The sequence below is a fragment of the Cibotium barometz genome, chromosome 7 (assembly GCF_041138505.1).
Source record: "Cibotium barometz isolate CiBa-2024 chromosome 7, ASM4113850v1, whole genome shotgun sequence".
NCBI lineage: Eukaryota > Viridiplantae > Streptophyta > Polypodiopsida > Cyatheales > Cibotiaceae > Cibotium > Cibotium barometz.
Genome location: NC_141052.1, coordinates 7,698,304 through 7,713,311, shown reverse-complemented (window position 1 = coordinate 7,713,311; position 15,008 = coordinate 7,698,304). Strand labels below are relative to the sequence as shown.

The 15,008-nt window shown below is 42.4% G+C and overlaps 1 protein-coding gene across 6 annotated transcripts in view; it reads left to right on the top strand.

Annotated features, from left to right (window-relative positions):
* LOC147636641 (putative E3 ubiquitin-protein ligase ARI7) overlaps positions 1-15,008 on the top strand; it is a 37,122-nt gene that overhangs the window by 12,627 nt on the left and 9,487 nt on the right. For all 6 annotated transcript variants that reach the window (XR_015266182.1, XM_086800094.1, XM_086800093.1 and 3 more), the window contains 4 exons: positions 11,672-11,762; positions 11,877-12,049; positions 12,183-12,287; positions 12,384-12,472. Coding sequence is in view for 5 of the 6 variants with exons in the window: in XM_086800094.1 (XP_086656220.1) it covers positions 11,672-11,762; positions 11,877-12,049; positions 12,183-12,287; positions 12,384-12,472 (458 nt within the window). In the remaining variant the exon portion in view is untranslated. The remainder of the gene's footprint in view (positions 1-11,671; positions 11,763-11,876; positions 12,050-12,182; positions 12,288-12,383; positions 12,473-15,008) is intronic.

Here is a 15,008-nt window from a genome sequence, read left to right as displayed (position 1 = left end):
CCTCTAAAGCTCCTCCAGAGACTGCTTCTTTTGTTGAGGACAGGGATTACTGTTTCTATACATGCAGCTATGATGCCTGTTGGTCTTCACAGGCACTCAGTATGACAGAGCATGCATGTACTTGGTATTTTGATAGTGGTGCTTCAAAGCATATCACATCTCGCAGGGATTTGTTTTGTCATGTAGGCCCTGTCCCTGCTGGCAAAACTGTTCAGTGTGCCAACAATGCTTCATATCCAGTTCGTGGCATTGGGGAGATTCAGCTCACAGCCATTGATGGCTCTATTCTTCGCCTTACAGATGCCTTATATGTACCAGGGATAAAGAAGACTTTGTAGTCCATATCTTCTTTAGCACACTGTGGTATGCAAGTCCACTTTGATGATGACAAGTGCATGGTCAGAGACAAAGCTAATGCTTTGACATTGATGCTTACTGGTACATTATGTCATGGACTTTATCAGTTGGATGCATTTCAGCCAGTGGACCAGTCTGCTTATAATGCATTCACTCTTACTCCAGCTATGGTTGATGCGGAGTTATGGCATGCTCGCATGGGGCATGTAAATTTTGGTAGTCTTATGCTTATGCGGCGACATAACATGTTTACACTGGTCGTACTCAGGGAGACACGGACCAATGAGCATGCACACATCATGGATTTGAATATGGTTATGGCAGCCAGTTTACAGGATGATGATGAGCCTGATTCATTTGTGGATGCACGAGACAATGTGCATTGGAATAAAGCCATGCAGGATGAGCTTGATTCTATTAAAAGGAATCAAACATGGGATTTGGTTGATCTGCCCAAAGGCAAGAAAGCCATTGGTACTAAGTGGGTCTATAAGTTGAAAAGACATGGAGATGGATCCATTGACAGGTACAAAGCCCATCTAGTTGCAAAGGGCTATGCACAGAAGAAGGGCATTGATTATGAGGAGACATTTGCTCCTACATTCCGTATGTCGACACTTAGGTGTGTCATTGCATTGGCTGCACATCGTGGTTGGGTTGTGTCACCAGTTGGACATTAAGACTGCTTTCCTACATGGGGACCTCAAGGAGGAAGTTTATGTATATCAGCCCATAGGTTTTGCAGAACATGGTCATGAAGGGAAAGTATGCAGGCTGAAAAAGGCCTTGTATGGTTTGAAACAAGCTCCACGGGCTTGGTATGCAAAGATAGATGCTTTCCTACTCACTCAAGGATTTGTGAATAGTCCATCAGAAGCCACTTTGTATGTAAAGAAAGAAGAGAAAGATCTGCTGGTCATCAGTCTTTATGTAGATGATCTCTTGCTCATGGGATCAAATGATGACAAAATTGCAGCTTTTAAAGAGATACTGCAACAGACATTTGACATGTCTGATTTGGGCTTGTACACTACTATTTGGGCATACAGTTTGTGCAGGATAACAGAGGCATTGGGTTGTTGCAATCTCGGTATGTTGCTAAACTTCTGGAGAAGTTTAAATTTCAGGATTGCAAGCCTATTAGCACTCCTATGGAGCGTGGGATGAAACTGTCACTACAAGATGACAGTATTTCCTTTGATGCCACTACATATGCTCAGGCTGTTGGGTGCCTTATTTATTTGTGTACTACACGGCCAGATATTCAGTATGCCGTATCTCAGTTGAGCAGATTCATGCACAGCCCGCGATTGTCACATTGGCAAGCTGTGAAGCGTGTATTCCGGTATTTGCAGGGTACCTTGTCTCTTGGATTGCTTTATTCTGAGGGGGGTGACATGCAGTTATATGCTTACAGTGATTCAGATTGGGTTGGTGATTTTGATACCAGACATTCCACTAGTGGAAATTGTTTCTTTCTTGGCTCTTCATGCATTTCTTGGCTAAGCAAGAAACAAACCACCATGGCCACTTTGTCTTGTGAGGCAGAGTACAAAGCAGCCTACACTACTACTGTTGAGTGTGTTTGGTTGCGTCATCTCATGACTGATATGGATATTTCAGTGCAGGAGCCTACACTTATCTATACTGATAGTCAGAGTGCCATTGCTGTGGCCAGGAATCCTGTGTTTCATGCTCGCACGAAACACATTGAGATTCACTATCATTTTGCTCGGGAGAGACTCCAGGCAGGTGATATCAGTCTGATCTACTGTCCTACAGATCAGAATGTGGCAGACATCTTCACCAAGGCACTACCACGTCCGAAATTCGAAGCATTCCGCACTGCTTTGAATTTGTTTCCTTTTGGTGGATGATGTACAGTGATCACATATCACTCCATGGGGGTTTGTTGGGTTTTATGTTGTGTATGCACCTAGAGGAGTGCTAGTGATCATCAGTAGATTACTGGGGCACTTTTTACTTCAGTTAGTGGAGGTTTTTTCCCCTGGTTTAGCTTAGTTTCACTTATAACAGTTTATAAGTGTTTTGGTCCACCCGGCACATTTTATGGCCGGACATGTGAACACATCTTTTAGCTCACTTCATTATGTGGCTATTGTACTTCACATTATCACAACTGAATACACAAAGAGTCGTGTTCTCTCTCTCTCTCTCTGCTTCCCGTCGTTTCTGTTTGCAGTACCTCCAAACCCTAACCCTAACTGCTGAAAGCCTTCAGTGGGCAGCCAGGGCTGCTGTCGGCTGATTATGAGCTGGTCGACCAGCAGCCAGGGGCCATATAAAACGGCCCCTTGCCCCCACACTCCATCTTGTATATTTTCCGGGATTTTATTGGTGTATATAGGAGAGTCACATAGCTTCTCTCTCTCTTTCATCTATAAATTGCTCTCAACAGCAGTTGTCTTCATTTCCACTATTCATTCTGATAGCCTCCGCTTCCAAGAAAGCCTATGCTTTGATACCAATATAACTCGCGGGTGCCCAGGGGACTAGGGCCTCTGACACACTTGTTGATACCATCAATGCATATAAAAACATTTAAACATGGCCTCAACCTTAACACATATCCATCATCACTTTGCATAAAACATAAAAGTTGGACAAAACATCCACAAATGCTGAAAATGGAGCTTGCACATGTGACACCGCATAGAGGCTGGAATGGGCCGAGTATTTTATTACCCAAGGAGAATAATATCATGTACAAGCTTTGAGAGCCTTACTCTCCCCATGGGAGATGCCAGATTATCCATATACAAATGCCATAACACAGCCCAACACGAGGCTACCATGCCGAAACACAGGCTGTAGAAATGCCGAGCCAACAATATAATCCATATACCTCCGTGTGGTTACTGATTCTTTCCCAAAAACCACGGGTCTTCATGCAATAGAGCTAGTATAGCAAGTACAACTCTCCATTCAGCCAGTACAACAAGTACAATGGCTGGTACATCAGGTACAATGGTTGGTATAGCTGGTACAGTGGTTGGTACAACAGGTATAGCAGGTACAAATGTTGGTACAACAGGTATAATGGTTGGTACAGTGGTTGGTATAGTGGTTGGTACAACAAGTACAACAAGTACAAGGACTGGTACAACAAGTATAGTGGCTAGAAATCATAATAAAATGATTAAATACCCTTGCCTTCAGTATTTCTTCATGATGGAAGACTCCAAAACAATCCCCAACAACCGGTATACTTCATGGGCAGCCTTCAAGAGAGAGAGAGAGAGAGAGAGAGAGAGAGAGTAGCCATCATTAGGGTAGCCTGTAATGGTGGTAGAGACTAGTGTGCAGCAAGAGAGCCTCCTCCACATGAAGAAAGAGGACTCCAATTTATAGATTTGGGCCTCCAATGAGCTAAAGTGGCAAGAGAAGGCTATAATGACAAGTGGAGAGCCACACAATAGCTGAAATGACAAGTGTGAGGCCACTTGTCTCACTTTGATCCACTTTCTTGCCACATGTCCCAATCTAAGAGATGGGTTCTCCCATAATCTTTACCTCTAAAAATATCCCAACTAGTAGCTCATTTGTCATAGGTACGTCGGCAACTCTTGGTTTCCGCTCTATTCCAGATGTAATGATGCGAACATAATTTCCATCGGAGTCGGGCCAAAAATAGCAACTCTCCTAAATTTTAGGAGTGTGGTCCTTTATATTCCACCATTCCTAAAGCTTGTACTTTCGAAATATTTCGACGTCTTGGAGTCCATCAGAGCCCTTTCATACTGGAAAATGTCCAGGCTAATGACACTGCAGGCAAGAATAAGAAGGTAGTGGGTGAAGGCCCAAGGGTGACAGGCTCACCTTCGCTTGGTCCCAGGAGTGCAGATGTCAGAGGTCGACGTTCTCAGGATGAAAGGCGGTGGGTACTCAATGCGGGTGTAGTTTCAAATTCGCTTGTGGAAAAAGTTTGTTTGAAACCACGTTTCCAATGGATGAAACGTTTTGACGTTTCATACACGTTTCCTAAATGTTGGAAATGCATTTCATTGCTATTGTGAACACCACTAACCAACCTCCTGGGAACTTCATGCACGTCTTGTGTTACTCTCCTTGGATTGTGCACCTTCATTTGGGACAGCATTAGTGTTTAGCCTTGCTGAGCGTGATGTTGATACAATGTTGCCTCGTCACCCCACCACCAAAAGATCAAGACACGGGCGATGGCATCATCCATGCGTGATGCAGTAAGGGTGGGCGGGACATAGCCAACAACAATATTTTAGAACCAACTTGAATTTCTGATACCAATGTCACATGCGGAAGCTCTGGAAGTCTTGATGGAACATGCTTGATGCAAAACACAAATAGAAGATAGAGAGAGAGAGAGAGAGAGAGAGAGCCGAGTTTCAGTATATTCATAACGTACAAAAAGGTAGTACAACTTTGGCAAGCCATAGGCTTCCCTTGAAAAGGAGATCTTGACTCAAAAGAGTCCTCCTCTATGACCCAGCCCATAAAGGAGCCTTATATAGGCCTTGGGACAAACCCCATAAGTTGGCCAGTAGCAAAATACAATAAATATTGTCTGTTGCCGACGGTGTCTGCAGCCCCTTTGAGCCACCTACGGACTTGGTCTTGAATCCACAGAATGCCCTTGTGGTGTCCTCTTGTGCCATGCTCATGGCCTAGTCTATCTATTTTTCCTTCTACCCTTTAGGGATTAGTAACGGGACTTAGCATGTTCATGTCATGTGTTGGGCGTTCACCAAATATCCCTAGTCACTTATGAATGTAAGGGTCATTTGGTCTAAGGTTATTTGTCGTTGTAATTATCTAGTAGTAGATGCCTTGTAATTATCTAGTAGTAGATGCCTTCAAGTTACTGAGGAATCTCTACTTTTGCAAGTGGTCTAGAAGATGCCAATGAGCCCACCATACATCTAGGAATGCTAGAATTATGGGAGAGAATAGTTGGGCTAGGCTAGATTTAGGGATAGAGTCTAGGAGAAGATTGTGAATCTCATTACCACCTAATCTTGATTAGATTATTGTTGCCTATTTAAGAGGCTCTCTAATTCAAGATCAATACACTTCATTCTACTTTATCACATTGTCATTATGTTGTGATTATGCTAATTATGTTAGCTTAGCATTAATCTTATTGTTTAGCACCATAATCGCTTCATCATGCCTAAATCATGAGCCTCCTTGATGCATTTGAGCCTCCATGATCTTATTGGTATTAGAGCTTGGTTAGGGCTGATTTCTCCCTCTACTCAGCCCCATAGCTCACGAGGCTTTCGGGGGCCTCTTCGCAGCTCATCGGCGCAGGTGTCTGCAGGTGGAATCGTCAAACAAAGCAACGTGACGCCAACAACAACTCGAAAATCAAGCAGGCTATATTTTGGGGGAAAATCAGATCTTTTCAGCTACGAAGTGTCATTTACTAATTCCACTTAGCCCCAGCGGTTTTCAAGGGTGCTCTATACGATGGTAACGTCAGTTTTTCGATTTGAAGCCTTCAACATAGCGATCCAGGTCTGTCAGTCCATAGAGACAGTTTGGTAATACAGTGATAATCCATGCTTTTTTTGCTCAATGCTTTATTTCATAAGCTCAAATCAAAGTTAACACACTGCTATTCAATGCCCCAAGAGCATTTGAGCTCAATCAAACCCTAACTTCATCAAGTTAAAGCTCCAAAAACCTCTGTTTTTTGCACTGTTAAGAGTGAGTAAAGCTCACTAATCAAGTTCTTATCAACTCTAAACTCAGAAATCTCAGACCATTAGTGGTTCATTTTTGCCATTAGGGATGTGCTACAACTCCATCACGTCAAATCCCAAATGCCCTTTGATTTAATGCTCCAAATCATCACTCCAAATCAACCTATTTTCTCCACAGACATGTGGGAGTGTTTTTTTAATCATTGCTTAACCTTCTCACTTTACACTAATTAAATTAGGGTTTTGTAAAGCAATAGACATTGCCCTTGAATTGTAAGCCAAGTGGTAGGACCTTGTTAAAATGGATTCTAAGAGTCACACAGATAAATTTGATAGTAAAGGCTTATGAAGAAAGGGCTCTGGAATATAGCTAATGGAAAGGATAAGAAGCCACAAACCAGGGGGAATAGTGAAAATGTCGATGTAGGATATCCAAGTCGATGTCGATGTCGAGGCACAAGATCTCTGATGCCAAGCACACCACAGGGATGACCCACGAGTATCTCTCACCGGGCTAGTACCAGATCCGATATCCAAATCCAAATCCAATGATTCCAAGTTCAATGAATCCAAATCCAAATGCAATATCCAAGTCCAAGTCCAAGTCCAAGTCCAAGTCCAAATCCAAGTCTAAGTTCCAAATCCAAATCTCAAATCCAAGTCCAAGTTCCAAGTCCAGATCCAAATCCAAGTCCAAGTTCCAAGTCTAGATCCAAGTCCAAGTCCAAGTCCGAATCCAAGTGAACTCAACACCCAATCTTTAGGAAAATCCTCAAGAAGCTTCTCGAAAATAACAAACACCTAAATGGCAGATATGAGTGCCCGACTTCCAATCCCCTTGCTGTGGATCGGGAGGAAAATGTTGGCAGCGCTGGCGGCGGGCAGTGATCAGATGCGGCGGTGACGGCGGCAGCTCTCGACGGCGGCGGCCGGCGGTGGCGGCGAGTAGATGAAGATGAGGGTCTCCTTGCTCTCCACAAGCTTGATGCCCAAAACAAGAGAGATCTAGCTTCTTTTATACTTGGGGAGGGCCTTGCTTTTTGCCAAAAGCAATACTTTATCCTTTGCTTTTCTCTTTTTGCTTTAATATTTTAGTAATAATAAAATATTGCTCATCTTTTGCCAAAGTTCTTGATTTATTGCCTTTCTAGCTTCAGGGCCTTGCTTTTTGGCCTTGGAGCTGCTTTTTGAAAAAGCGGCTTGTAGCTTTTTGATCCAACTCAGTCTCCTCTTTCCAATGGTGCCCTTGGCTTGCGGTCAACTAAGTTTGACTTTTTGCTTTTCTTGCTTTTTGTCCAAAACCGGTGCTTTTTCCTGAGCCAACTTCATGATCCATGTTTCCATGCTTTCATCAAACTATCCATGTGTCCAGGCATGTGTTCCATCATGTGAAATAGAGCTAGGAGGGCCAAACAGTTACATTCCCTCCCTCTTATATTGCAGTTGTCCTCAACTGTGGATTGCAATTGTTCCATATATTCCATGTATATCCATGTGTTTCAAGTACATCAAGTACATCCATATGTTTCAAATCTCGCTGTACTAGCCCTGTCGGGTGAGCTTGTGCATTTAGTCTTTTCCCATATGTGTGGTGTCATCTGCTCATCTGACAACATCTCTATGCCTTATCTTTGACCAATGTCTTTGTTCTTGATGGTACGTCTTCATGGCTTGTCACATGTGTTAGTTAAAATAAATGCATACTTGCCTCTTGTGAAAACGAGACAGAAGCTAGTCAACAAACAAGTATGCATCATTCGTGTCTACTGGGTATTCCAGGTACTTGCCAGGTAGTCTGGAGCCCAGTGGACTATCACATGCCATAAATCCAAGCATTTTACATACATCAAAAACAGCACACAAAGTCAAAGAAGTTCCAACATACATCAATATGCAGTGCACAAGTAATGATCCTTCTGTTTATGGATTGTCCTATTGTCTGGTTTCATCAGAAACCGTGCTGAGCTATTTGGCTCTCGAGGGAAACCGTTCAGACTATAGCTCAAGGCCATCTGGTCACTAGGACCGCCCAAGAGTTCGCTCAAGGCCATTTGGTTACTAGGACCACCCGAGAGTTCATCAATAGTCATTTGGGCCATCCAGTTGCAATGACCACCCGACTATGAAATCCAATACAGTCATCTTGTCCATCTGTCACAATGACCGCCCGATTACGAAGTCCAATATAGTCATTTGGTCCATCTATTCACTAGAACCGCCCGACTGTGAAGTCCAAGACATCTGGCATTGTTGCAGTCCAATGGGTCATTTGGCATTGTTGCCTTCCATATACAAATCTCGTTCTGGCGTTGGTGCCATCCAATGGGTCTTCTGGAATCGTTGCCACCCAAATACAAATCTTGTTCCTTGGGCTATCGGGCATTATTGCCACCCAAACTAGAGCCCATTATAAGCAGAATAATGATCAATTTCAGTCCAATATATCTACGGTGAAGAGAGCTAGAGGCACAATCCCTCCCTCTTGAATCTCTCTTGTTTGCAAGATGTCGATATACTTGTACTTTGAATATATCTGAACCAACCACTTTCTCATAAACTCAAAGTATATTTGGATAGTCCTAGAAGTACTCCTCTGGCATCCCTTTCGCATCCAATAGCGAATAATTCTCAAAGTCCAAGAGGAACTTTCGGACCTCTGTCTTTCCTCTTTTTCTCACAGAATGAAACTCAATCTGTTCTGGCTCTTTCAACCCTAGTGGATCCTTCGATATAGGCTCCTCAGGTGGTAATCCTGTGTATGGTTTCCATAATTGTGATGGAAGGCATTATATCCTCCAATGATCTAAAAGGTCCATCCGATGACATACATGATTGATCTTCTTGGTAATCTGAAAGGTCCATATACCATCATTATTTGACTTTGGTAATCCAAAGATAAAATCCATAGCAATACTCTCCCATAGAACATTCAATGGGTGCAATAATCCTGCTAGCTTTTGTTGGTGAAACTTGTCCATCCGACAAAACCAATCATTCTTGAGCATAAGATTTAATGTTCTTTCTGCTAGGCCAATAAACGGGTTTACTTCATTAAAGAATCTTTCTTGATGACAAGAAAAGTCACAAAATTTCCCATTCTACAATTTATTCCAATACAATCCTTGAAGTCCTCATCAAAGATTTTCATAGGCCACAACATGGCCCTCATGGTACAAGACTGCTCCAATGCAATCTCCTCTTGACAAACTTCCTGGCAGGATGTCAATTTGATGATCTTTTGGTCTCTTTAACTTCTTGCTCTGGTAGGTTGGGGCAATTTGCAGCCAAGTGTTCCTTCTTTCCACATTGGAAACACTTCCCTTCTTTGGTATATTCCTCACGTTGCTTGAGGGGCAATCTTCTTCGAAAGAGTGGAGGTTTTTCTCCACTCCAATCCTTCTTCTCTTGAGACTCGGCTCTTGATGGAGATTGGTCTTTAAACTTCTTCCTTTGATATGGATCCCGATTGTCGTTCTTCGTCTTGTTGTCCATCCAAGGCATGTACAAGGCCTCGGCTTGCAAAGCTGTCTTGGGCTTCTTTCAACGTTTTCGGTCTAGCCATATAAGTTGCTTGCATAAGCTTAGGTTGTAATCCATTCACAAACTTACGCATCTCCATTAGTGGTGGAATGGGAGTATATGAAGTAAACTTCAAAGAAACTGCTGAAAAATTGTTGAGGTAAGATGCCACATTCTCACCAACTTTCTGCTTTACCTCATCCCATTTTTGCTTCAAAGTTTGCGGGTAGGAATTTCTTGTTGAACATAGTCTTGAAGTCGGTCCATGTCTTCGCCTCGGTCCCTTCGTGTACTACTTTTAGCCACCAATTCAAGGCGGCATCCTTCATCTGAAATTTTCCCAACAAAACAAACTCACTCAATAACCTTCCCTTGTTTGAATCCACAAATGGCAGGGATAGGAATTTTGCAATAGCCAAGTCCATGGCTGAGTTTGCTTAAATCACATCATGTATCACTTGTGGATTGCTTGCACTTTCATGTGGGTATCCACTTATGGATGTATTCAGATCCATTCATGACAGTACTCAATCACTTGGGACGAATTAAGAGCAATTAATCCCAAGTTTAGTTGGCAACTTGACTGTCCATGAATTTTTTAGATTCAATTTTCCCTATGTTACTTTATGTAGATCATTTTTCTAATAATAATTTTTTGTCCTACAAGTGAACTCAGGTGCACATGTCACAACCGGGAAAGATGTTACGACAACAAATCCAATACGTAATCACAAGTGAAGCATGGATTATTAATCATAAATAATATAGTTATCCAATCCAAATTGTAATCAATGAAAAGAGTTTATCCTAAATGTAAATAAACTTCCATTAAGCCTACACTACATCAACATGATTTATCCTAAATGTAAATAAACTTCCATTAAGCCTACACTACATCAACATGATTTATGCTAACCAAATTCCTAGACCACACCACATGCTTGGCTTAGTACATAAGTGTGGCTACTTAAGCATAAGCGAAGGCTCAATTTGACCTATGTCAAGGTGATACTCTTTCCTCCCTTCTTGGAAGATCGTGGCAACACAAGGGACGAGTTTCCACTCCAGGTCTTGCACCTGCTTGTACAGATATGTCCACGTGGCATCCAAGTGTGGGATGCACGTGACACATCGTGATGATCCTCATCAAGTCTGCGGTCAAACTTTAGGCACCAAACCCATTGGTAAAAGTCTCTTAAATCATTGACATAATCCTCAAAAGTTCTACCCTTCATAGAATTTTTTACAAATTTTGCATATTCATCCTCGGGTTTAGCAGTAGTCTCAATGAACCTTTGCTTGAACTCATCCCAATCAATATCGAGTGCGGATCTTGGATTTTCAATCCAGCAACCACGTGTATACCTTTCCCTTCAAATTCATTTCAACAAGAGTGACTCTTTGGTTGCCTAGGCAATTGGTAAGATGGGGCCTCCCAATTGTTTATCCGCAGCTCAACAAAGTTGGGCATCATCCCCTTCTCCCTTGAGAAAGGCTCGGGCTGAAAGTAGGATATGGTGGTTGCACAACTTGAATGGGATGCCGCTGTAAGAGTTGCTCTGTTGCCGAAGTTGTTGATTCATTTTCACTTTTGCTCAGCCCTTGCACATCAGAATTTATAAATTGACCTGGAAGTCTTAAACTGGTAGTGATGAGGAAGGGAATGGGTTCGGGGATGCCCATTTTTGCTCTTGCAGCCAACCTGCATTGCTAAGAGGAAGGAAGCAGGAATGGGTGGATAGTACTTACTCACTGATGTTATGGGCACCAGTGGGTGTGGAAAGGCCATGTCTGGCTCTGTTCGATACATCAGCTGGACTTGGAATTTATGGCCAGTGGCTTTTCATCTTGCAAGTGGAAAATGTGGCTGATCTGTCACCATGATGACGTGATGTGGCTAGTCAATGGTTTGGCTTGTATTGATGCATGAACTTGATGCAAGACACAACAGGGAGTCCACAGACTGCAGGTGCTTACTGAGTGTTGTGTCCAGGACCTAGCCCAGGCTGTTGCACTATGGATAGAATTTAGAAATGTGGATGCAATTAAGAAGTCAGTTTTACACCTGAATGCTTCTTTTGTGATGACAGCTCAAATGTGGTATATGTTTGGAGTACCATCCTACTGAAAAAATGCAAGCTGCAGTGTGCTGTCATTTCTTTTGCAATTCATGCTGGGCAGGTACGCTTTTGTTACTGATGTTGAGAGGTAAATCGAAATGTTGATGAAAGCTTCAATTGGTCTTCATCTGAACAGGTGTCTCTATACTCCATTTTTTTTTTTTTTGGTGTGTAGGGTATATCCATACATCCATCAACGACGGTCCAGGTTGCCTTTCATTGCAGTGTCCGAATCCGGATTGTTCTGCTGCTGTCGGAGAGGATTTGGCTCTGCCTTTGGTATCAGAAGATGACAAAGCGAAGTACAGGCGTTATGTATTAAGATCTTATGTAGAAGATAATCGGAAGGTCAAGATAGTTGGTTTTCTACAGGGTTTAGAGGCAAAACTCTTAATAATTGTAGCTTACCACACTGCATAAGTGAAGTATCTATCTAATGTTTGGGAAGTTACAGTATACTTTGGTGATGGTTCTCATGCAGGCGAAATGGTGTCCGGCACCTGGGTGTGAGTACGCTGTGGAGTTTACACCAGGAGGTGGTCTATATGATGTTTATTGCAATTGTGGGCACAACTTTTGCTGGAATGTATGTTATTTTTTGGGCTATTTAATATTAAAAAGCTTTTCACCTTTTTTGTAAGAAAGTTTGAAAAGCATTTTTTGTTTGTTTTGGGTGATCAAGTGTTTGGAGGAGGCTCATAGGCCTGTCGAGTGCACAACAGTAGCTCAGTGGATCTTGAAAAATTCTGCAGAATCAGAGAATATGAACTGGTTTCCTCTCTCTCTCTCTCTCTCTCTCTCTCTCTTCCCCCCCTGTGGTTTCCTATGTGTGTTTGTGTGTGTGTGTGTGTGTGTGTGTGTGTGTGTGAGAGAGAGAGAGAGAGAGAGAGAGAGAGAGAGAGAAGGAGAATCAGCCCCTCAGCCCCTCAAATGCTTCATCATAAAAACCCTGATGTGCAGTTCATATGATGTTCTGCATCATGATTTCCAGGAGAGTACGGCTGTGTGGGACAAGCCTAAACCCACATTAACATACAAAATATCTGTACAGACAATCTTACCCACAGTTAAGAAGTTTTCTGAGAGTGCAGTTATCTTGTTTTTTCTTGGAAGAATGCCTTCAGCCATTGACATTGCTCAGTGGTTGAAAAATATGCTCGGAGGATGTTATGTAGATGGGGTGCATTATGCTGCACGAGGATTTTTTGAAGTGGTGCCTACAGATCCCACATATAATCAGCAACTGCTGGAAAAATCACTGCTGTTTTATGGCAGGCAAATGGTCCATGTGCTCCCATGGACTCCACCTAAGGATTATCAGGCACTTATCAAGCATCATTGCCCCCGTGTGGGTTGAGGTAGTCAATTTTCCAATCAATTTCAGTGAGGCATTGCCTGGCTCAACAGTTAGGCACTATTACCTGTGCTCGGCATGTGATGGGAAATCGCAATCGTTTTTGTATACTTTGGGAGACTGACAAACCCACCCCTCCATCTGTTGATGTGGAAGTTGATGATGTACAGATGGGGGAAAAATGCTTTGGAACTCAAAAGAGTTTTTTGCAGGAGCTTGCTTTACCTGTCACGAGTTCAGGCATCTGGCCTCTGAAATGCTCCACACTGACATTGCATTCTCCGGCTGATTCAATCCCTCCTGCTCCGATCATGAATGATTCGATGCCTCAAACCAAACCCCCTTCCTGTAAGACAACTAATCCACCTCCTGTGGTTAATATGGGTGTACAAACTAGAAATAAAGCTGGACCACAGACACAAGTGCGTTTTGAGCCACCTTAGAAACTTGTTGTTGCAAAAGAGAAAAGCATGCCGGATGCAAAGGGCCGGCAAACCCCACATCCAAGAAAAATGATCAATGTGAAACCTTGACCATCACAATCCTGCACTTGGACGGAGGCCACTGCATCCCCGAGTAAGGCATCCACTTCTACCCATGTTGATGTTGGAATCTTGTGGGATGATGTATTCAAGGGTGGAATGCGAAAACTACAGAGCATGCAGGCTGATATTGACATGGCTTTCACCTGATGAACATGCATGCACCAATAAAATTCCTGACATATAATGTACATGGGTTAAATAACCCACGAACTGAAGATTACTTTGGAACTATGGAACCCGATACAGTGTGTCTATAGGAATATAATCAGCATGATCTTGCAGGACAAACTGGTTAGTTCCATGACTATGATATATATTATGCAGGCTTGATTACTTTTTCTAGTGTTTGTGTACTTATACAACATGCTTTACACACAATAGTGGCTTATAATGATCGAGATGGTAGTTTGATCATTGTACAATGCATTTTGAATGTGCAGACTTATGAATTTGTATCGGTTTATGCTCCTTTGGTATCTGCCCGTGGTGCTTTGCTCTAGCAAAAACTTATGCAGTATCCATGGATAACCAACACTTTTTATGTGGTGATTTTAATAATTCACCATCACAAGAGGACAATACTTGTGGTCGCTCTCACACGATTGCGGCTGAGAGGATCTCATGGACAAATCCATTATGTCGTCTGAATGCAATAGATATGTGGAAAGAAACTTACCTGGATGTAAAATGGTGTACATTCCATCACAATGCTCTTACTCATATCGTGCTCATTTGGATCCTTGGTGTTGATCATGTTGATCCTCATGCATGCCGTATGTGGGTTGACTATTCCCTGGGACTCTCTAATCATGCTTCCTTATGGCTGGGTCTTTATTTGGATGCTCCCATTGATGGTATACAGTTGCTTGCCAAATGACTGTGTGATAAATAAAAGTTCTCTCACTCACATCCTGTTTCAAGAAATGGCGTGTGCTATTGTGGATTGCCTGAAAACTGAAATGTATGAGGATAGAGACATTGCTTGCCATTATTTTGCAATGTGAATACAAGGGGTAATAACAGATTATGGAAAATGGTACTTAGAGGAAGAAAGACAATGAATCACTGGGTTGAAAAATCAATTGTGGATGAAGAGCTTAGCCATATTTTTTTGTTATCGTCCCATGAAGAAATGCAGATGAATTATGCCCGGTATGAATTGGATAAAAATGATCAACGAAAGCTGCAAAAATGGAAGATTTTATCACGACAAAAACCCCTGTTGGACAAGGGCTGTTCCTCCAAAGCTTTCTTCAAAAGTTTGCATTCAATACGGCAAAAGATTTCATGAGTTCAAATATAAATTGGTGAACGGACACACAATCTTATGCAATTAGAACATGAATGCATTGCTTGTTTTCAACATTATTTTGCTTCACCCGCTCTGGTGCCAGCTAGTATTTCTAGT